The 24,422-nt window shown below is 38.4% G+C and overlaps 1 protein-coding gene across 2 annotated transcripts in view; it reads left to right on the forward strand.

The window, feature by feature from the left end:
* The window catches only part of CFAP47 (cilia and flagella associated protein 47), a 504,014-nt gene that overhangs the window by 25,326 nt on the left and 454,266 nt on the right, over window positions 1–24,422 (forward strand). For both annotated transcript variants that reach the window (XM_027534335.1, XM_027534336.1), the window contains exons 9-13: window positions 11,620–11,809; window positions 12,524–12,737; window positions 17,559–17,711; window positions 18,360–18,546; window positions 18,647–18,743. In XM_027534335.1, the coding sequence (XP_027390136.1) occupies window positions 11,620–11,809; window positions 12,524–12,737; window positions 17,559–17,711; window positions 18,360–18,546; window positions 18,647–18,743 (841 nt within the window). The remainder of the gene's footprint in view (window positions 1–11,619; window positions 11,810–12,523; window positions 12,738–17,558; window positions 17,712–18,359; window positions 18,547–18,646; window positions 18,744–24,422) is intronic.

A 24,422-nucleotide genomic window follows, 5' to 3' on the forward strand; every position in this document is an offset into this window, starting at 1 on the left:
TGTGTGTGTAAGTCGCTTCAGTCATGTCCGACTCTTTGCGACCCAATGGACTGTAGCCCACCAGGATCCTCTGTCCATGGAATTTTCCAGGCAAGAATGCTAGAGTGGGTTGCCATGACCTTATCCACGGAATATTCCCAACCCAGGTGTTGAACCTGTATCTCTTATGTCTCCTGCATTGGCAGTCGTGTTCTTTACCACTAGTGCCACCTGTTCAGTTCAGTTCAGTCGCTCAGTCATGTCTGACTCTTTGTGACCCCAAAGACTGCAGGATGCCAGGCTTCCCTGTCCATTACCAACACCCTGAGTTTACTCAAACTCATGTCCATCAAGTCGGTGATGCCATCCAACTATCTCATCCTCTGCCATCCCCTTCTCCTCCTGCACTCAATCTTTCCCAGCATCAGGGTCTTTGCAAATGAGTTAGCTCTTTGCATCAGGTGGCCAAAGAATTGGAGTTTCAGCTTCAACATCAGCCCTTCTAATGAATATTCAGGATTGATTTCCTTTAGGATGGACTGGTTGGATCTCCTTGCAGTCCAAGGGACTCTCAAGAGTCTTCTCCAACACAACAGTTCAAAAGCATCAATTCTTCCACACTCAGCATGCTGTATAGTCCAGCTCTCACATCCATACATGACTACTAGAAAAACCATAGCCTTGACTAGACGGACCTTTGTTGGCAAAGTAATGCCTCTGCTTTTTAATATGCTGTCTAGGTTGGTCATCACTTTTCTTCCAAGGAGTAAGCGTCTTTTAATTTCATGGCTGCAGTTACCATATGCAGTGATTTTGGAGCCCCCCCAAAATGAAGTCTGCCACTGTTTCCACTGTTTCCCCGTCTATTTGCCATGAGGTGATGGGAGCAGATGCCATGATCATAGTTTTCTGAATGTTGAGCTTTAAACCAACTTTTTCACTCTCCTCTTTCACTTTCATCAAGAGGCTCTTTAGTTCTTCTTCACTTTCTGCCATAAGGGTGGTGTCATCTGCATATCTGAGGTTATTGATATTTCTCCCGCCAATCTTGATTCCAGCTTGTGCTTCATCTAGCCAAACATTTCTCATGATGTACTCTGCATATAAGTTAAATAAGAAGGGTGACAGTATATAGCCTTGACGTACTCCTTTTCCTATTTGGAACCATTCTGTTGTTCCATGTCCAATTCTAACAGTTGCTTCCTGACCTGCATACATATTTCTCAAGAGGCAGGTCAGGTGGTCTGGTATTCCTATCTCTTGAAGAATTTTCCACAGTTTGTGGTGATCCACACAGTCCAGGGCTTTGGCATAGACAATAAAGCAGAAATAGATGATTTTCTGGAACTGTCTTGCTTTTTTGATGCTCCAACCGATGTTGGAAATTTGATCTCTGGTTCCTCTGCTTTTTCTAAAACCAGCTTGAACATCTGGAAGTTCACAGTTCCCATATTGCTGAAGCCTGGCTTGGAGAATTTTGAGTATTACTTTACTAGCGTTTGAGATGACTGCAGTTGTGTGGTAGTTTGAGCATTCCTTGGCATTGCCTTCCTTTGGAATTGGAATGAAAACTGACTTTTTTCAGTCCTGTGGCCATTGCTACGTTTTCCAAATTTGCTGGCATATTGAGTGCAGCACTTTCACAGCATCATCTTTCAGAATTTGAAATAGCTCCACTGGAATTCCATCATCTCCACTAGCTTTGTTCATAGTGATGCTTCCTAAGGCCCACTTGACTTCACATTCCAGAATGTTTGACTCTAGGTGAGTGATCACACCATTGTGATTATCTGGGTCGTGAAGATCTTTTTTGGATAGTTTCTCTCTGTATTCTTGCCACCTCTTCTTAATATCTTGTGGTTCTGTTAGGTCCATACCATTTCTGTCCTTTATCGAGCCCATCTTTGCATGAAATGTTCCCTTGGTATCTCTAATTTTCTTGAAGACATCTCTAGTCTTCCCCATTGTATTGTTTTCCTCTATTTCTTTGCATTGATCACTGAATAAGGCTTTCTTATCTCTCCTTGCTATTCTTTGGAACTCTGCATTCAAATGGGTATATCTTGTCTTTTCTCCTTTGCTTTTGGCTTCTCATCTTTTCACAGCTTTTTGAAAGGCCTCCTCAGACAGCCATTTTTCTTTTTTGCATTTCTTTTTCTTGAGATGGTTTTGATCCCTGTCTCCTGTACAATGTCACAAATCTCTCTCCATAGTTCATCAGGCACTGTATCAGATCTAGTCCCTTTAAATCTATTTCTGATTTCTACTGTATAATCGTAAGGGATTTGATTTAGGTCATACCTGAATGGTCTAGTCGTTTTCCCTAGTTTCTTCGATTTAAATCTGAATTTGGCAATAAGGAGTTCATGATCTGAGCCACAGTCAGCTCCTGGTCTTGTTTTTGCTGACTGTATAGAGCTTCTCCACCTTTGGCTGCAAAGAATATAATCAATCTGATTTTGGTGTTGACTATCTGGTGATGTCCATGTGTGGAGTCTTCTCCTGTGTTGCTGGAAGAGGGTGTTTGCTATGACCAGTGCGTTCTCTTGGCAAAACTCTATTAGCCTTTGCCCTGCTTCATTCTGTACTCCAAGGCCAAATTTGCCTGTTACTCCAGGTATTTCTTGACTTCCTACTTTTGCATTCCAGTCCCCTACAATGAAAAGGACATCTTTTTTGGGTGTTAGTTCTAGAAGGTCTTGTTGGTCTTCATAGAACCGTTCAACTTCAGCTTTTTCAGCATTAGTGGTTGGGGTATAGACTTGGATTACCTTGATATTGAATGGTTTGCCTTAGAGATAAACAGAGATCATTATGTCATTTTTGGGATTGCACCCAAGTACTGCATTTAGTACTCTTTTGTTGACTATGATGGCTACTCCAATTCTTCTAAGGGATTCTTACCCACAGTAGTTGATATAATGGTCATCTGAGTTAAATTCACCCATTCCAGTCCATTTTATTTGGCTGATTCCTAAAATGTCGACGTTCACTCTTGTCATCTCCTGTTTGACCACTTCCAATTTGCCTTGATTCATGGACCTGACATTCCAGGTTCCTATGCAATATTGCTCTTTACAGCATCGGACCTTGCTTCCATCACCAGTCACATCCACAACTGGTGTTGTTTTTGCTTTGGCTTGGTCTCTTCATTCTTTCGCAGAGAAGGTAATGGCACCCCACTCCAGTACTCTTGCATGGAAATCCCATGGACAGCAGAGCCTGGTGGGCTGCTGTCTATGGGGTTGCACAGAGTCGGACACAACTGAAGTGATTTAGCAGCAGCAGCAGCTTCATTCTTTCTGGAGTTATTTCTCCACTGATCTCCAGTAGCATATTGGGCACCTAGGAACCTCGGGAGTTCATCTATCAATGTCCTATCTTTTTGCCTTTTCATACTGCTCATGGGGTTCTCAAGGGAAGAATACTGAAGTGGTTTGCCATTCCCTTCTCCAGTGGACCATGTTTTGTCAGAACTCTCTACCATGACCCGTCCATCTTGGGTGGCCCTACATGGCATGGCTCATAGTTTCATTGAATTAGACAAGGCTGTGGTCCATGTGATCAGTTTGGTTAGTTTTCTGTGATTGTGGTTTTCAGTCTATCTGCCCTCTGATGGAGAAGGATAAGAGGCTTATGGAAGCTTCCTGATGAGAGAGACTGACTGAGGTGGAAACTGGGTCTTGTTCTGATGGGCAGGGCCATGCTCAGTACATCTTTAATCCAATTTTCTGTTGATGGGTGGAGCTGTGTTTCCTCCCTGCTATTTACCTGGGGCCAAACTATGGTGGGAGGTAATGAAGATAATGGCGACCTCCTTCAAAAGGTCCCATGCACGCACTGCTACACTCAGTGCTCCCTACCCTGCAGCAGGCTACTACCAACCCACGCCTGCACTGGAGACTCCTGGACACTCACAGGCAAGTCTAGGTCAGTCTCTTGTGGGGTCACTGCTCCTTTCCCTGGGTCCTGGTGCACATAAGGTTCTCTTTGTGCCCTCCCAGTTTATTTCCCAGTCCTGTGTAAGTTCTGGTAGCTCTATGATGGGGTTAATGGCAACCTCCTTGAAGAGGGCTTATGCCATACCCACGTCTGCTGCACCCAGAGCTCCTGCCCCTGCGGCAGTCCACTGCTGACCCATACTTCTACAGGAGATGCTCAAACACAGTTCTGTCTCAGTCTCTGTGGAGTCCCCGGGTCCTAGTGCACACAAGGTTTGTTTGAGCTCTCTGAGCCTCTCTGGCAGGAATAGGGTTTGATTCCAAATGCAAATTCGCCCCTCCTACTGTCTTGCTGGGGCTTCTCCTTTGCCCTTGTGCATGGGGTATCTCCTCACAACCGCTCCAGCAAAGCGCAGCCACCTGGGAAGACTTTTAATTTATGGTAGGAATAAAATTAGTTACAGTTGATTAGGGATGGGCTGTCCCTAGTGGTTATGTTGAGAAAATATGTAGGATGGCCAACAATTTAAGTGGACGCCATATGAAAATGTTAATTCAGTTTGAGTGTAGAGGGCATATCTGAGTGTTTAGAGAAGATACATGGATGAGAGTTGATAAATATGTGGGTGAAGAGATAATGAATCACTGTTGAGAAAGGAACATTTAAAGAGGGTGTAGTAAAGGGTCTTTCCTTTCATATTACATCAATTTTTTTTCTGTTCACATAGGTTTTTAATTTCTGTAATGCAAGACAGACCTGAAGTATATTTGCCACTTAAATTTTGGTCAGCATATAATCTTCTGGGCATAGAAAGGAATATATACTTATATATATCTCTGAAACCAATTTGGAAATTTCACATTGAGTGGGACTCCTGGGAACTCCCTATGCTATATAAAATTTTCAAACTCAAAAAATCCCATCAGTTCAGTTCAGTCACTCAGTCGTGTTCGACTTTTTGCGACCCCATGAATCACAGCATGCCAGGCCTCCCTGTCCATCACCAACTCCTGGAGTTCACTCAGACTCATGTCCATTGAGTCGGTGATGCCATCCAGCCATCTCATCCTCTGTTGTCCCCTTCTCCTCCTGCCCCCAATCCCTTCCAGCGTCAGAGTCTTTTCCAGTGAGTCAACTCTTCGCATGAGGTGGCCAAAGTATTGGAGTTTCAGCTTTAGCATCATTCCTTCCAAAGAAATCCCAGGGCTGATCTCCTTCAAAATGGACTGGTTGGATCTCCTTGCAGTCCAAGGGACTCTCATAGCTGATAGTTAATTTCCTAACACAATTTTTGGGGCTTCCCTGGTGGCTCAGAGGTTGAAGCATCTGCCTGCAATTTGGGAGATCTGGTTTTGATCCCTGGGTTAGCCCTCTACATTTGTAGATTTCTTGAGCAGTTATAAGTTTCAAATTAATAAAAAATGAATGTAAGAAATGTAGGGGACACTGGAGAACTATGACTTCCACAGGCTGGTCAACTAGCCTCCAAGTATTTGGAAGTATGGTAAAATTATTATTTTCCTTTAATACCAACTGTATTGAAGCATCATTCACATACCATAAAATTTACTCACTTAAAGTATACAATTCAGTGGTAATTAGTGTATTCACAGAATTGCGTGACTATTAGCACTGTCTAATTTCACAATGTTAGCATCACCCCAAAGAGAAACACAGTGTCCTTTAGTGGTCACTCCCCCTGCTCCCCATTCCTCAGCCCCTGATAACCACTAATCTCATCTATCCCTATAAATTTTTCCTGTTCTTGACATGTCATATAAATATAGTCATATAGTATGTAGACTTGTTTCTGGTTTCTTTCATTTAGCATAATATCTTCAAGATTCATCAATGTTGAAATATCAGTAACCCATTGCTTTTTATGGCCAAATCATATCCCATGGTATGGCTATACTACCTTTTGTTTATCCATTCATCAGTTGATGGCCATTTGAATTGTTTCTACCTTTTGGCTGTGGTGAAGAATGCTGCTATAAACATTCATATGAAAGTTTTTATATGGATAAGTTTTCTTATGTATGTAGTTTTTACTATAGAAACAAAGTGTAATAAAACAAAGGGGGAACTTTAAAACTTTGAATACAGATCAAGGTGCTCTGAGGAATGTAGCAGTAAATATACAGTTTATAATTATCCCACACATTCCCAGTTTTATGCTCAATGTTATTTGTCCTCAGCTTTATTGAGGTACAATTGACAAATAGGAATAAGGTGCACATGGGTTGGGAAGCTCCCCTGGAAGAGGGCATGGCAACCCACTCCAGTATTCTTGCCTGCAGAAACCCCATGGACAGAGAAGCCTGGTGGGCTGCAGTCCATAGAGTTGCAGAGACAACTGGAGTGACTTAGCATGCATACATGCAACGTGCACAATTGTTTTGATAAATGTGTACATTTTGAAATGATCAGTACAGTTAATCTAATTAACATATTCATCACCTCAAATTTTAAATCTTGATTTTATGGTGAGAAGATATAAGATTTACCCTCTTCGTAAACTGCAGGTATGGTATTGTTCCCTATAGTCATCAATATAGTAGTCAACAATATAGTATTGTTCACTATAGTCATCATGCTGTACATTAGATCTCCAGAATTTACTCATCTTGAGCAACTGAAACTTTGTACTCTTTTGACGAACATCTCCTTATTTCCACCCCCCTCCACCCCCGGCCCCAGGCAGCCACCATTCTACTCTGTCCTTCCAACAGTTTGACTATTTTAAACTCACATATATTTCACATGTAAAATTCATGTAATATTTGTCTTTCTGTGTCTGGCTTGTTTCATTCAGAATAATGTCCTTCGAGTTCATCCATGTCGTCAGCAATGGCAGTATTTCCTTCTTTTTTAAGGCTGAATGACATTCCACTGTATGTGTACCATATCTTCTTTATTCATTCATTGATGAACATTGAGGTTATTTTTGATTCTTGGCTATTGCAAATAATGTTGCAATGAACATGGGAAAGCAGATATTTCTTGGAGATATGGATATCATTTCCTTTGGATATATGCTTAGAAGGGGGATTCCTGGATCATATGGTAGTTCTATTTCTAATCTTTTTGAGATGTCCTCATACTATTTTCCCTAATTGCTGTCTAATTGCTGTATCAGTTTACATCCCCACCAACAACAAACACCAAAAAAGGTTCCTTTTTCTTCATAACCTCAGCAATGTTTGTTATCTGATTTTTTTTGATACAGGTGGGATGTAATAGCTCATTGAGGTTTTGGTTTGCATTTCCCTGATGATTGGTGATGTTGAGCACCTTCTCTTATACCTTTTGCCATTCATATGTCTTCTTTGGAGACATGTGTATTCAAGTGCTCTGCCCATTTGTTTTTTTTCATTATAAAGTGTTCCATATCTTATTCATTTAATCTCTTTTGATATTTGTGTGGCTTTCAGCATTTTGATATAACCAGAGCTCTAAACATACATCTTATCACATTTTTGCTAGTAATATATTAAGAAATTCTTTTCTAGGTTCCATTTTTTCCTTTTTCTTTTTTTAAAATTTATTTTTAATATAAATTTATTTATTTTAATTGTAGGCTAACTACTTTATAATATTGTATTGGTTTTGCCATACATCAACATGAGTCTGCCACAGATGTACACATGTTCCCCATCCTGAACCCCCCTCCCACCTCCATCCCCATACCATCCCTCTGGGTCATCCCAGTGCACCAGCCCCAAGCATCCTGTATCATTCTGCCTGTTTTTTAACCGGGTTATTAGTTTGCTTTTGATTTGTAAGTGTTCCTTATATATTCTCCATATTAACCCTTTATCACATATATGGTTCACAAGTATTTTTTCCCATTCTGTAGGATGTCTCTTCACTATATGGACTGTTTCTTTTGCTGTGCAAAAGCTTTTTAGTTTGATGTAGTCTTGTCTATTTTTCACTTTTGTTACATGTGCTTTGGAAGTCTTATCCAAAAAATTGTTCTCAAGACCAAATATGTGATGTTTCATGGCAAAGGAGTTGTGCATAGTTGGACATAGTGATTGATCCTTTGTGTCCGTTGCTGCTGCTGCTGCTGCTAAGTCACTTCAGTCGTGTCCGACTCTGTGCGACCCCATAGACGGCAGCCCACCAGGCTCCCCCGTCCCTGGGATTCTCCAGGCAAGAACACTGGAGTGGGTTGCCATTTCCTTCTCCAATGCATGAAAGTGAAAAGTGAAAGTGAAGTGGCTCAGTTGTGTCTGACTCTTTGTGACCCCATGGACTGTAGCCTACCAGGCTCCTCTGCCCATGGGATTTTCCAGGCAAGAGTACTGGAGTGGGGTGCCATCACCTTCTCCTTGTGTGTGTTACTGAATTCAATTTGATAGTATTTGGTAGAATTTTGCACATATATTCATAAAAGACATTAGTCTGTAGTTTTCTTGAATGCCTTTTTACATTAGAGTGAAACTGGTATCATGGAAGGAGTTAGAAAATGTTATCTTTAATTTTTGAAATACTTTGTGAAGAACTGGTGTTCATTCTTCTTTAAATGTCCAGTAAAAGTCACCATCAAATCCATCTGATTCTGGACTTCTCTTTGTCAGAAGTTTTCAGATTTCTGTTTCAATCTCTAGTTATCCTATGGCTATTCAGATTTTCTGTTTCTTCTAGAACCATGTTCAGAAGTTTGTGTCTTAGGATTTGTCCACGTCATCTAGGTTATCTAATTGGTTGGCACGTGATTATTTATTGTTTTATTATTCTGTCATATTCCTTTTTATTGATGTAGAGTGGTAGTGATATCCTTTCTTTTATTCCTGATTTTAAGAAGTTGAGTTTTTGCTGTTGTTGATTGTGGCTTGGTGAGTCTAGCTCAAATTTTTTTCAATATCGTTAATCATTACAAAGACATAGTTTCAGGTTTGTTGATTTTCTCCATTGCTTTCTAGTCTCTATTTCATGGTTATTCCTTTCCTTTTGTTTGCTTTGTTTACTTCCTTTTGCTCTTCTTTTTTCTATTTCCTAAAATGGAGGTTAGGTTATTGATGAAAGGCCTTTATCTTTTTTTTAATATTTATGCTTACTGCTATAAATCTTGGAGAAGGCAACAGCACCCCACTCCAGTACTCTTGCCTGGAGAATCCCAGGGACAGAGGAGCCTGGTAAGCTGCAGTCCATGGGGTTGCTAAGAGTCAGACATGACTGAGCGACTTTACTTTCACTTTTCACTTTCATGCATTGGAGAAGGAAATGGCAACCCACTCCAGTGTTCTTGCCTGGAGAATCCCAGGGACAGAGGAGCCTGGTGGGCTGCCGTCTATGGGGTCACACAGAGTCGGACATGACTGAAGTGACGCAGCAGCAGCTATAAATCTACTTCTAATCACTTCTTTTGCTGCATCCCATATTTTTTTTTCTTTATCTCAAAGTTTTCTCTAATTTCTCTTGAAATTTCTTATTTGACCTATTGGTTACTTAGAAATGTATTATTTAATTTCCACATATTTGTGAGTTTTCTGCATTCTCTTGTCTTTATTTGTTCTTTTAAACAATTTCTATATTGATATGCTCTAGTTTATGAGATGTTCTCATACTGCCTTTAAGTTTTTAGACATGTTTTTCTTCAGTTTTTTGAACATATTTATAATAGTTGACTTATTGTCTTTGTTTAATAACTCTAACAGTTGTGTTTCCTCGGGACAGTTTCTGTTTATTCAGTTCAGTTCATTCACTCAGTCGTGTCTGACTCTTTGCAACCCCATGAATTGCAGCACGCCAGGCCTCCCTGTCCATCACCAACTCCCGGAGTTCACTCAGACTCACGTCCATCTAGTCAGTGACGCCATCCAGCCATCTCATCCTCTGTATTCCCCTTCTCCTCCTGCCCCCAATCCCTCCCAGCATCAGAGTCTTTTCCAATGAGTCAACTCTTTGCATGAGGTGGCCAAAGTACTGGAGTTTCAGCTTTAGCATCAGTCCTTCCAAAGAACACCCAGGACTGATCTCCTTTAGAATGGACTCCTTGCAGTCCAAGGGACTCTCAAGAGTCTTCTCCAACACCACAGTTCAAAAGCATCAATTTATCGGCGCTCAGCTTTCTTCACAGTCCAACTCTCACATCCATACATGACTACTGGAAAAACCATAGCCTTGACTAGACGGACCTTTGTTGGCAAAGTAATGTCTCTGCTTTTGAATATGGTGTCCCGGTTTGCTTCTGCTGCTGCTAAGTCGCTTCAGTTGTGTCCAACTCTGTGTAACCCCATAGATGGCAGCCCACCAGGCTCCCCCATCCCTGGGATTCTCCAGGCAAGAACACTGGAGTGGGTTGCCATTTCCTTCTCAATGCATGAAAGTGAAAAGTGAAAGTCAAGTCGCTCTGTCGTGTCTGACTCTTTCACGACCCCATGGACTGCAGCCTACCAAGGCTCCTCCGCCCATGGGATTTTCCAGGCAAGAGTACTGGAGTGGGGTGCCATTGCCTTCTCTGTATCTAGGTTTAGGTTGGTACAAAAGTAACTGTGATTTCAGACCATGAATTTTAAATCATTATAACTAGGCTGAAATACATCTTTATTAATCAAAATAGAAACCATTGTGATTAACACATTTTGCCAACGAGAAATAAGTTTGTTTATTCCTGTAGCATAAAAATCCATGCTATGAAATTTGACGAACTCTTGGAAAGCATTTTCTGCCTCCTGCTGGTTGTGGAAGTGTTTTCCCTGCAAAAGTTTTCAAGATGCCTGGAGAAGTGGTAGTTGGTTGGCAAGAGGTCAAGTGAATGTGGCGAATGAGGCTAAACTTTGTAGCCTGATTCATTCAACTTTTGAAGTGTTCGTTGTGTGATATTTTAGGTAATTTTCAAATAGCTGAGAAGTTAATTTTGACAATTTTCCCAGTGTTCTCTTTCTGTTTGTGAAGGAGTAACTTTTTAGAGGCCTTTATTCTGCCATTCTGGAAGTATTTCAGTACCATTAATCTTAAATTTTTTTTTAGATAGTTTTCTAATAATGTGTATCTTAAAGATTTGTCAGAGCTGTATATGATGTTTCTAAAGACTTTCATTTCACCATCAATAAACTAGCTTGCCTTAAAATTTTGTAAGCAACATTTTCTATTTGCTTTTTATTTTATCCTAACATTTTTCTGTTTTCTTTATACATTTCAGCTGCTATAAGAATATACCATAGACTATACAGTTTATAAGCAACTGAAATTTATTTCTAATTGTTCTGGAGGCTGGAAATCCTAGATGGGAGTGCTCGCATGGTCAGGTGTGGGCCCTCTTTCTGGGCACAGACTTCTTCTGATATCCTCACATGGTGGAAGGATTAAGGAGCTCTGTGCACCCTCTTTTATAAGGACACTAATCCCATTCAGGCTTCAATCGCCTAATTCTGTTTTATAGAGCATTAGAATTTAACAAAAGTTTCAGAACTTCCCTGGTGATTCAGTAGTTAAGACTCCTTACTTCCACTTCAGGGACATGAGTTCAGTCCCTGGTTGTGGAACTAAGATCATGTATGTTGCATGACATGGCAAAAATAGAAACAGAACAACAACCCAAAACATGAGTTTTAGGGGTTCGCAAATATTACCCAGGGATCGAACCCAAGTCTCCTGCATTGAAGGCAGGTTCTTTACCTGCTGAGTCACAAGGGAAGCCTAAAATATTCAGCCTATAGCAATTGATCACTTTTCTTCTGTTTTCAGAATGTGACATGTTCATTCATTCCACATCAAGTTGGAGTCTTTAAAGTGAAGCAATTTATAGAGATTATTGGCTCAGTGGCAGATGAAAATTTGCAGTCTTCATCACTGAAGCCTTTCCATCATGTATATTTATATTTTAATAGTGTCTGCAAGCCTTCTACCAAGAAAGTTGTGATGAAAGTTAATCCTGGTATGCTATTAGGGGCGCTTATCAACTATTAGTTTACTTTTGGTTACTCTAGGATTATCTTAACACATTAATGTTTAGCTGTGTATATCAAATGTGATCTAATCTAATGCTTCTAAACTTTTGCATGTATCTGGGCCTGTAAAAATATGTCACTGTCTTACATCCCATCATTGATGTAAGCAGATCTTTGTTGGAGCCCAAATATTTGAATTTCCAGCATGTTTCCAGTAGATGCTGATGCTGCCATTTTGAAGATCTCACTTTGACTAGCACTGATTTGGTGGTATATAAAATTTATTAAATATTTTAATATTTTATTCTTTTACTTTTTTGTATCTATAATATAAACCATTTTGACCATTCCATAGATTTTCTGATTGCTACTGTTTCAACTAATTCTCAGTTATCTCTTATACATTGAACCATATGAAATTGCTGATATTCAGTTCTCTTTATAAAAATTTCAGTTTCATGTGGGACAACCCAGTCCTTCAAGTTATCAGGTTTTAGTATTTTTGCATGCATTTTTATCACTTATGCATGCATTATTTTACTAAATTGTTTTATGTAGATCCATTTATTAATTATTTGTATTTTCTGAATTTGCTTAGGGATTTAGTTTTAAGTTGGAAGCAGCACTCTAGTGTAATTGTTAATTCATGGAAGTTCAAAAAAAAAAAACATGTTTAAACTTAATATTCAATTCTCTAACAGGTATATCCCCTTTGGTCAGTAATCCTACGGGACAGTTTGTGGTGAAAGACTTGGTGCAGTACAAGGACCATGCACGTGTTGCGATGCTTCAGTCAACCATGACACGCATTCACAATCATAAGATAAATAAAGAGTTATTAAAGGATGCACTGATAGCCTTTCCCAATGACCGAGCTGCAAGTATCCGGTCTGGAGAAGACCATGAAAATTTCAGGTAATGTGCTATTTAAAAACCTGAAATTTTGTAAGACACAATAACCAGCATGACATGCAGAGACCTTATCAGATCCTATGTAATAAATTAATGATGGTAATAATAATAGTAGTAAAATTTTATTTTCAATTTTTTTTTTTACATTGAAGAAGTTGTTGTGGAATGCTACTCTGTTTCCTTCATCTAACTTTTCATCTCTAATGTGAATGGTTTACCCAATGATTCTTAAAATAAGCTGTTGACAAGTAGAGAAAAATAATAGAAATAATCATATTTGGAAATGTATAAAGTCCTCAGAATAGTCATGTTCATTAATTATGGCTGAGAGCTTGAATTTATCTAAGATAAAACACTTTAAACTGTGATAATCAGTCATTCTCATCTTCATTGTCATTATTGTCTTCATCCTTAGCATCACCTTTGTTCAATCTCCTCAAAGTCACATTTCCAACAACTTTTCCCAAAATGAACTAAAATCTCCCCGGTTATAAGAATTATAAGTCAAAGCTTAGTGAGAATAAATTCAGTCATCCTAACATCTTTATTTTAGCCATTAGCTCAGGAATGGTTTTTATGTATTTGAGGATGAACTGGATTTCTTTTCTGCATGCTTGTATGTTACTGAACAACTGTCTAAACTTGATCATGTCCCATAAAATTCTTTACTTGTCTCTTTACCTTTGGTGAATCTTTAAGCTCACTTACTTTTACAGTTATTTTCTTAAAATACAATTTGATTTTTTATGCCATGATTGTTTTATTATCCACTATTGGAAAATTCTAAGTGTTTATTAATATATAGTCTATTTTATGATTTTATTTTACAAATTCCATCCATATCTGTCTTTTTCTCTCTTTTGTAGTTGACAAGTACTGTAAAACACACAAGCATGAAGATTATGCAGACTCCACTTTAAATAATTATACAGTATAAGAAAAGGAAAACATGCAAAGATAGCTGTGGAAATAATTTTTAAATGTATTATTTTCAATTATTTCCAATGCTTATATAAATACATCTATATACATATATAGTGTGTTAATTTAACATTAATACTTTATTGGTAAGGCAGTATTAATCAGATGATCTAAACTACCAGGATTTTTTTTTTTTTTTTTTTGAGGAAGGCTAACCTAAGCATTTTATATTTATCCCATGGCCATAATTATACTTTTTCTCTCAATTTACTCTTTTCCATTCTAACAGAAATACAGAATTTGGTTATTTTCCGGTTAGCAATTAGTAGTGAAAATTCAAGTAATGACATTTTACAGTGTATTAACTTGGTAATTATAATTGCTATTTTATTTTTTAATGCATTTTACCTTCTCAACTTTTGAGAAGAAAATAAGGTAAGAATTTTGTCTAGTTTTATTTAATGCAGTATATATCTTGTGTTTAGAATAGTGTGTTATAATAGGCACTCAGTAAATATTTCTTTAATGAATGAGGGGAAATGTCTTATTTACATAGTAATTTTTTTGCCTGTACTTTGCACACTTTAAAAAATCACCTACTCAAAGATTCAGAGGTATTTCTTAAAGTTTATTCTTTAAGGATCTCATAAGCATTTAGATATGTTAGTCACCACCTTTTGTCACTTCAGGCACCTACTCTACTACTTACTTCTAAGTCCTGCCTTTTCTTCTTGCTACAGACAGAGGAACTTCAGATATAGGAATTATTTCTAGATTCTAAAGGTAAAGAATCTACCTGCAATGCAGGAGACCTGGGTTCAGTCCCTGGGTTAGGAAGACCCCCTGGAGCAGGGCATGGCAACCCACTCCAGTATTCTTGCCTGGAGAATTCCATGTACAGAGGAGCCTGGAAGTCTACAGTCTGTGGGGTTGCAAAGAGTTGGACATGACTGAGCAACTAACGCATACAAAGGTAGTTCAAGATCCCAGAGCTTGAAGGGAGATTTAAATATATCAACAACTATCCTTGGAGAAATATCAACAACCTCAGATATGAAGATGGTACCACTCTAATGGCAGAAAACAAAGAGGAACTAAAGAGCCTCTTGATGAGGGTGAAGCAGGAGAGTAAAAAAGCTGGCTTGAAACTCAACATTCAAAACACAAAGATCATGGCATCCAATTCCATCACTTCATGGCAAATAGATGGGGAAAATGTGAAAACAGAGACAAATTTTATTTTCTTGGGCTCCAGCATCACTAAAGACGATGACTGCAGCCATGAAATTAAAAGATATCTGCTCCTTGGAAGGAAAGCTATGACAAACCTAGACAGTATATTAAAAATCAGAGATATCACTTTGCCAACAAAGGTCCATATAGTCAAAGCTGTGGTTTTTCCAGTAGTCATGTATGAATGTGAGAGCTGGATGATAAAGAAAGCTGAGCGCCAAAGAATTGATGCTTTGGAATTGTAGTGTTGGAGAAGACTTTTGAGAGTCCCTTGACTGCAAGGAGATCAAACCAGTCAATCCTAAAGGAAATCAACCCTGAGTATTCATTGGGAGGGCTGATGCTGAAGCTGAAGCTCCAATACTTCGGCCACCTGATTTGAAGAGCCAACTCATTTGAAAAAACCCTGATGCTGGGAAAAATTGAGGGCAGGAGGAGAAGCGGGCAGCAGAGAATGAGATGGTTGGATGTCATCACCAGTTCAGTAAGCACGAATTTGAGCAAACTTCAGGAGATAGTAGGCTTCCCTGGCAGCTCAGCTGGTAAATAATCCACCTGCGAAGTGGGAGACCTGGGTTTAATCCCTGGGTTGGGCAGATCCACTGGAGAAGGGATAGGCTACCAACTCCAGTATTATTGGGCTTCCCTGGTGACTCAGACGGTAAAGAATGTGCCTACGATTCAGGAGACCTGGGTTCGATCCCTGGGTGGGAAAGATCCCCTGGAGAAGGGAACGGCTACCCACTCCAGTATTCTGGCTTGGAGAATTCCATGGACTGTATAATCCGGGTCACAGAGTCGGACACCACTGAGCAACTTTCACTTTCACTTTCCAGGAGATAGTGAAGGGCAGGGAAGCTTGGCATGCTGCAAAGAGTCAGACAGGACTTAGTGACTGAACAACAACAGTCTTTGAGTAGCAAAGCATTTGTTTCTCTCTTATTGCTTCACTCTCTTAAAGAGTTTAACTCAGTTAAAAAAGTCTTACTGTAACCACTGAGGAATTATTGAAAACAGGAAGAAATATTAGATTAAATTTCATTTGACTGTGTAAGACTACTAGGTTTATACTTATGATTTAATTATTGAGAGTGATAATCTCAATAATTAATAATATTTGCTGAAGACTGAGGTAGCCTACGGCCAAATGATATGAATAATTGTACTTCTTATTTTTATGGAAAGTATGTGGTAAGCCAAAGTAAAAGCATGAACATAGTTGAGTGAATATTAGATATTGAGTAGTTTGTAGTTCTTTTTTGGATTTTTCTTTGTATAGGTTTGTTGTTGATGGTTACTTTATAAACTCTGAAATATTAAGAAAGCAGCATAATTTTAAAAAAGGATTCCTTATTCTTTCTATATAATTTTTTTCTGGTTTGAATACAGTGGTCTAAAAGTAATTAACTATTAGGAAACACTAATAAGATTCAGATCTAATTCCGTCTGTAACCTCAGTTCAGTTCAGTCGCTCAGTTGTGTCTGACTCTTTGTGACCCCATGAATCGCAGCACTGGTCTCCTTTAGGATGGACAGGTTGGATCTCCTTGCACTCCAAGGGACTCTCAAGAGTCTTTTCCAACACAACAGTTCAAAAGCATCAATTCTTTTGCACTCAGCTTTCTTTATGGTCCAACTTTCACATGCATACACGACTATTGGAAAAACCATAGCTTTGACTAGATGGACTTTTGTTGGCAAACTAATGTCTCTGCTTTTTAATATGCTGTCTAGGTTGGTCATAACTTTTCTTCCAAGGAGTAAGCATCTTTTAATTTCATGGCTACAATCACCATCTGCAGTGATTTTGGAGCCCCCCAAAATAAAGTCTGTCACCGTTTCCACCGTTTCCCCATCTATTTGCCATGAAGTGATGGGACTAGATGCCATGATCTTAGTTTTCTGAATGTTGAGCTTTAAGCCAACCTTTTCACTCCCCTCTTTCACTTTCATCAAGAGGCTCTTTAGTTCTTCACTTTCTGCCATAAGGGTGGTGTCAGCTGCACATCTGAGGTTATTGATATTTCTCCCGGCAATCTTGATTCCAGCTTGTGCTTCCTCCAGCCCAGCATTTCTCACAATGTACTCTGCATATCAGTTAAATATGCAGGGTGACAATATGCAGACTTGACGTACTCCTTTTCCTATTTGGAACCAGTCTGCTGTTCCATGTCCAGTTCTAACTGTTGCTTCCTGACCTGCATACAGGTTTCTCAAGAGACAGGTCAGATGGTCTTGTATTCCCATCTCTTTCAGAATTTTCCACAGTTTATTGTGATCCACACAGTCAAAGGCTTTGGCATAGTCAGTAAAGCAGAAATAGATGTTTTTCTAGAACTCTCTTTCTTTTTCAATGATCCAGCAGATGTAGTAACCTGGAACTGCCCAAATTATTACCTCCTTGACTAATACCCCAAGAATAGGTGGTATTACATCCCAATGACCTTAGAGATTTTCTGTCATTAGTTTATGAAGAAAATTAGACATAATTTTAATCCTACATGTAATAATGTCTCCGTATATAATAGGATATGAGGACAATATCAGGACAGGACAAAGTCTGTGCCCAACTCCTGGTATAGGAGGCACTCAATAAAAATACTGATTGAATAAATGCACATGTATATTTATGTAATACATAAATATTAACATGACTTCTTCATATTCTAGGACGATTTTCACAAAGATTCCAAGATATAATTATGTGGATCCTGATTTTGCATATACTAAATTTGAAAAAATAGTAAAGAAATCTCATGATAACTATTATGTGGAATACATTAAATTTTTAAGAAATGTGCGCCTACAGAAAGAAGCACACAGGTAAACTTCACTTTCTCAAACAATATGAAACAAACAGATCATGGTACCTGTAAAGCCAGAATTTTTTTCTTTAGGTTCTTTTTCATGATTTAAAGGATGTTTTTATGTATGAAAATAACAAAACATTGAACTACTTAAACTGCATTTATTTCCTTTTTTACTTTTGATTTGGGAATGTCTTAGATGGACTTCCCTAGAAGCATATTATGAGACAGGAGTTCCAGCACATGTGATTTTTGGAGGATGTTCTTTTGGGAGAAACGTGTACAATGTGAGGAAGCAGGATAGGGCAGGAGAGGGAGCTCAGAACTAATGTGTTTCAAATAAAGTTCACTCTCAGACTGATGCCTGCAGTTTCTTGGGCCTTGTTGTTCCTGCCTTGAGTCAAAGGAACTTTTGTGCTCCATATCAGTCATTGCCTGTGAACTGTCATTGGGTATGGTAGGGTGGGTATAACTTTATTGGGGTGGTATTTGAGAATGGGGTCCTCTTAACAGAGGGCAATTTTATGTGGAAAGTACTTTTGCCTGCTTCAGTGGATCTCAGTGGGTCAGTAACAGCATCTAATATGGGGAATATTTGAATTTACTGATGTATATCTTTTCTAAAAGACTTAGCCTCAATTAGTTATTATTATGATTTCCCTAGGAAGCACATATACTCATATAATGACATAGACATAGGATTACATCCTGCATCTGGTCTAAAATCACCCACTGTCTCAGAAGTGGAAAGGGAAGAGGAGTTACCTTCAACACAGTGTTGGATCAAACACAACCAATTGCTGAGAACCAGAAATATAGCAGTCAAGGAGACAAAGTCTCTGAGAAGAAAGGCATGTGCAATATTTCACATTTGATTATACCATGATAATTCTTAAAATATCTTTTGCTAGTATTGAATAGTTAATTTTGGAATAATGTGATTTCTCACAGGTTCTTAAAGGACTTAAATCAGACCCATCCACACCCCATGAAAAACATGATTGCAGCTTAACTTTGACACCAAAGCAAATTTATCAAGTAATTGTTGGTAAGAATCTATAAAAACTTACTGAAGTCTTTTTAAAAAATAGATTTATTGAAGTATAATTCATATTTCATAAAATTCACCAGGTCAAAGCATGCAAATCAGTGAATTTCAGTGAATTTACAGGTTTATTCAGCCATCATCACAATTCAGTTTTTACAATGATGCCATCACCCTCTATCACTGTTATGCTGTTACTTCCAGTTCCCACCCCTAACCCCAGGCAACCATTAATTAGCTTTCTGTCACTATAGATTTGCCCATTCTGAACATTTCATGTAAAAGGAATCACATAATATGTGGTCTCTCTTACATTACTTCTTTTACTTAGCATAATGTTCGTAAGATACATCCCTGTAATGTTAGGTATAAATATTTTGTTTGTTGTTATGCATAAATAGTATCTCATTTTATTAGGAATGGGCTTCCCTGGTGGCTCAGCTGGTAAAGAATCTGCCCACAATTCAGGAGACCCTGGTTTGATTCCTGGGTCAGGAAGATACACTGGAGAAGGGATAGGCTATCCTCTCCAGTATTCTTGGGCTTCCCTGGTGGCTCAGCTGGTAAAGAATCTGCCTGCAATGTGGAAGACCTAGGCTTGATCCCTGGGTTGGGAATACTCCCTGGAGTAGGGCATGGCAACCCACTCCAGTATTCTTGCCTGGACAATCCCCATGGACAGAGGAGCCTACAGTCCAAAGAGATGGATATGACTGAGCAACTAAGCACACACACATTTTGTTCACCCATTTACAGTTGAGGGACACTGAGCTGTTTCCAGTTTGAGGCTATTGTGAATAATGCTGCTTTAAATAGTCACATATAATTCTTTGAGTGAACATATGTTTTTATTTCTTTTGGTTAGATTCCTATGAGTAGAATTGCTGACTGGTATGGTAACTGGTTCCAAATTGGGAAAGGAGTACGTCAAGGCTGTATAGTGTCACCCTGCTTATTTAACTTATATGCAGAGTACATCATGCAAAGCGCTGGGCTGGATGAAGCACAAGCTGGAATCAAGATTGCTGGGAGAAATATCAATAATTTCAGATAGACACCACCCTTATGGCAGAAAGTGAAGAACAACTAAAGAGCCTCTTGATGAAAGTGAAAGAGGAGAGTGAAAAAGTTGGCTTAAAGCTCAACATTCAGAGAACTAAGATCATGGCATCCAGTCTCATTACTTCATGGCAAAGAGATGGGGAAACAGTGAGAGGCTTTATTTTGGGGGGCTCCAAAATCACTGCAGATGGTGACTATAGCCATGAAATTAAAAGATGCTTGCTACTTGAAAGAAAAGCTATGATCAACCTAGACCACATATTAAAAAGCAGAGATATTACTTTGCTAACTAAAGTCCATCTAGTCAAAGTTATGGTTTTTCCAGTAGTCATTTATGGAATGTGAGAGTTGGACTGTAAAGAACGCTGAGTGCCGAAGAATTGATGCTTTTGAACTGTGGTGTTGGAGAAGATTCTTGAGAGTCCCTTGGACTGCAAGGAGATCAAACCAGTCACTCCTAAAGGAAATCAGTCCTGAATATTCATTGGAAGGACTGATATTGAGGCTGAAACTCCAGTACTTTGGCCAGCTGGTGTGAACAACTGACTCATTGGAAAAGATCCTGATGCTGGGCAAGATTGAAGGCAGGAGGAGAAGGGGATAACAGAGGATGAGATGGTTGGATGGCATCACCGACTGATGGACATGAGTTTGAGTAAACTCCGGCAGTGGGTGATGGACAGGGAAGTCTGGAGTGCTGCAGTCCATGGGGTTGCAAAAAGTCAGACACGACTGAGAGACTGAACTGAACTGATGGTAACTTTGTGTGTAACTTTTAATGAAATTGCCAAAACTTTTCTGTAGTGACTGCACTAGGTTGCAATCCCTCCAACAGTTGTTCAGTCACTAAGTTGTGTCATACTCTTTGCGACCCCCTGGACTACAACATACCAGACTCTTCTGTTGTCCACTATCTCACAGTTTGCTCAAATTCATGTCCATTGAGTTGGTGATGCTATCTAACCATCTCATCCTCACCTGTCCCCTTCTCCTCCTGCTTCAGTCTTTACCAGCATCGGGGTCTTTTCCAATGAGTCGGTTGTTCCTATCAGGTAGCCAAAGTATTGGAGCTTCAATAACCATCTTTCTAATGAATGTGCAGGGTTGATTTCCTTTAGGATTGACTGGTTTAATCTCCTTGAAATGCAAGGGACTCTCAAGAGTGTTCTCCATAACCACAATACAAAAGCATCAATTCTTCGCCTCTCAGCCTTCTTTATGGTCTGACTCACATCCGTACATGACTACTGGACGCACCATAGCTTTGACTACATTTCAGCAAAGTGAAATCTCTGATTTTTAATACACTGTCTAGGTTTGTCATAACTTTTCTTTCAAGGAGCAAGTGTCTTTTAATTTAATGGATGCAGTGTTTTGGAGCCCAAGAAAATAAAGTCTGTCACTGTTTCCATTGTTTCCCCATCTATTTTCCATGAAGTAATGGGATTGGATGTCATCCATGATCTTAGTTTTTTGAATGTTGAGTTTCAAGCCAGCTTTTTCACTCTCTTCTTTCACCCTCATCAAGAGGCTCTTTAGTTCCTCTTTACTTTCTGCCATTAGAGTGGTATCATCGCCATACCAGAGGTTGTTGATATGTATATCAGGGTTGCAGTTTCTCCAGGTTTTCACCAACAATTGTTATTTTCTGTCTTTTTGATTACAGCCATGCTAGTGGGTGCAAAATGTTCTCTCATTGTGCTTTTGATTTGCATTTTCTTTTTGACAAAGTGTTGAATATATATTGATGTATTTACTTAGAGATACAACTATTTAAATTGTATATCTTATTTGGAGAAACGTCTTTCCCCAATTTTTAATTTGGATGTTTGCCTCCTCAGTATAGAGTTTAATAATTGTTTATGTATTTTGAATACACATCTTTTTTCAGATATGATTTCCAAATATTTTCCCTAAATCTGTGGCTTTTTTTTTATTTTCTTAATAATGTTATTTAAAGCACAGCAATTATTAAACAAAATTGAATTAGCTTATTTTTTTTCATTTCATTGATCATGCTTTTAATATCATGCCCAACAATCTTTAGCTAGCCCAATTCGCAAATATTTTCTCCTAAACATTTTGTATTTTTAGATCTTATGTTTAGGACTACAATTCCTTTTAATGTTTTTTAAAATTTTTGTTTATGGTAAGAGTTAAGAGTCTAAATTCATATTGTTATATGTGGATATTCAGTTGTCCCAGCACCATTTGTTGAAAATACTATCATTTCTTATTGAATTGCCTTGGCACCTTTTTCAAAAATCAAATGACCAAATATGTCAAGGCTTGTTCTGGAGTCTTTATTCTGTTCCATTGATCTGTATGTCTATTCTAGTGGCAGTTCTACACTGTCAGTAAGTAGCTTTCTGATAAGTTTTGAAATCATTAAGTGTAAGTCTTCCAAATTAGCTCATCCTATTCAGGATTGCTCTGGCAATCCTAAGTATAAATTGAATCTTATTAGCCACACTTTGTCTTTCTTGTTCTTGGATCTCTGTCTTAATATTTCTAGCATACCTCTGTATTATTTGCCTCAACCAGTACTTAAACCTCATGATTCATGGAATGTTGAGGAAGAGTACTAAGGAAGTTCTTGCCTGAGTACTGGAGGATAATTATTACTAGTTAAAGAATACTCTGGACCCAGGTAACATTCATAAAAGAAGGATCTGGAAGCACCAGTCTGTTTTAAGGTAACTTCCTTGCAGAGTAGAGCTTGAGAAAATTATAAGAATATGAAAAATTGTCTATTACCTAATGAGGTAAAATTTACTATATCTGACATCCAAGTAAATATTACAACACATAAAAATAATCAGGGAAATATAAGCCATAATAAATAGAATTATTAACCAGTTAAATCATTAATACTGATACTTATGTTAAAATTATCAGACAATGACACTGAAACTGTATTCCTTTTATTCAAAAAGTTATGCAGAGACATAAAGGATATGCAAAAATGATCCAAAGAATAAACAGATTCACCACAATTCCAACCAAAATCCCATCAGGATCTTTTGTAGAAATTGACAGGCTCATTTTAAAATTAACATAGGAATACAAAGTAGTTAGAATAGTCAAAAAAATTTTGGAAAAGGAAAATGTGTTGAAGATAATACACTGCTTGATTTCAAGATATATTAGTAAGCAAAACCATATGTTATTGGCATAAATATAGACCAATGACTGATACATATGGTTCAGAAATAGATCTGTGTATATTGGACAGCTGCCTTTTGACAAAGGTGCAAATGCAGTATGGTGCAGAAAACCTAGTCTTTGCAATAAATAGTGCTGGGACAGAGGAGTCACAAGCCAAAAAAAACAACGACAAAAAAAAAAAAAAAAAAAAAAAAAACCACTTGAATTTGTGGTCATACCTAACGTGATATGCCAAAAGTAAATCAAAATAGATAGATCATTAAGTCATATGCTTCCTTCCTTATAAAAGATATAACAACAAATATGCACATGGAAAGAGATGTACCATTGTTCATTGCTGTTGTTGTTCAGTCACTAAATCATGTCCAGCTCTTTGCGACCCCATGAACTACAGCATGTCAGACCTCCCTGTCCCTTACCATCTCCTGTAATTCATCCAAGTTCATGTCCATTGAATCAGTGATGCCATCCAACCATCTCATCCTCTGCTGCCCTTTTCTCCTTTTGCCTTCAATCTTTCCCAGCATCAGGGTCTTTTCCAATGAGTCAGCTGTTCACATCAGTGGCCAAAGTATTGGAGCTTCAGCTTTAGCAGTAGTCCTTCCAATGAGTATTCAGGGTTAATTTCCCTTATGATTGATTGGCTTGATCTCCTTGCAGTCCAAGGGACTCTCAAGCATCTTCTCCAGTACCACAATTCGAAAGCATCAGTTCTTCAGCATTCAGCCTTCTTTATGGTCCAACTCTCACATCCATATATGACTACTGGGAAACTATGGCTTTGACTGTATGGACCTTTGTTGGCAAAGTGATGTGTTTACATTTTAATACACTGTTTAGGCTTCACATGGCCTTCCTTCCAAGAAGCAAGCATCTTCTATTTTTGTGGCTGAAGTCACCATTCACAGTGATTTTGGAGCTCAAGAAGAGAAAATTTGTCACTGCTTCCACTTTTTCCCCTTCTATATTTGTCATGAAGTGATAGTTAGCACTGGATGCCATGATCTTTGTTTTTTAACATTCATTGTTAGGGAAACACAAAATAAAACCAAAATGAGATACTGCTATATAAATCTATTAGAATGGCTAAAAAACTTACCAGTTCAATTGTTGTTGAAGATTTGGGGAAACTGAGACTCTTGTATACTGCTAGTGGGAATGTGAAATTAAATTGGGTTGGCCAAAAAGTTCTTTTGGGTTTTTCCCTAAGATATTATAGAAAAGTCAGAACAAACTTTTTGGCCAACTCAATACAACCATTTTGAAGTTTGGCAGTTTCTTATACATTTAAGCACACATCTACCATATTATCCATTCATTATACTCCTAAATATCTAAAGGAAATGAAGGTATATTTTAAATAAAATACTTGTTTGCAAATATTTTAGCATCCTTAATTTTAATAGGCCATACCTGGGAAGAGTCCAAGTGGTAACAGGTGATGTGTAAACA

Source organism: Bos indicus x Bos taurus, chromosome X (genome assembly GCF_003369695.1).
Source record: "Bos indicus x Bos taurus breed Angus x Brahman F1 hybrid chromosome X, Bos_hybrid_MaternalHap_v2.0, whole genome shotgun sequence".
NCBI classification, from domain to species: domain Eukaryota; kingdom Metazoa; phylum Chordata; class Mammalia; order Artiodactyla; family Bovidae; genus Bos; species Bos indicus x Bos taurus.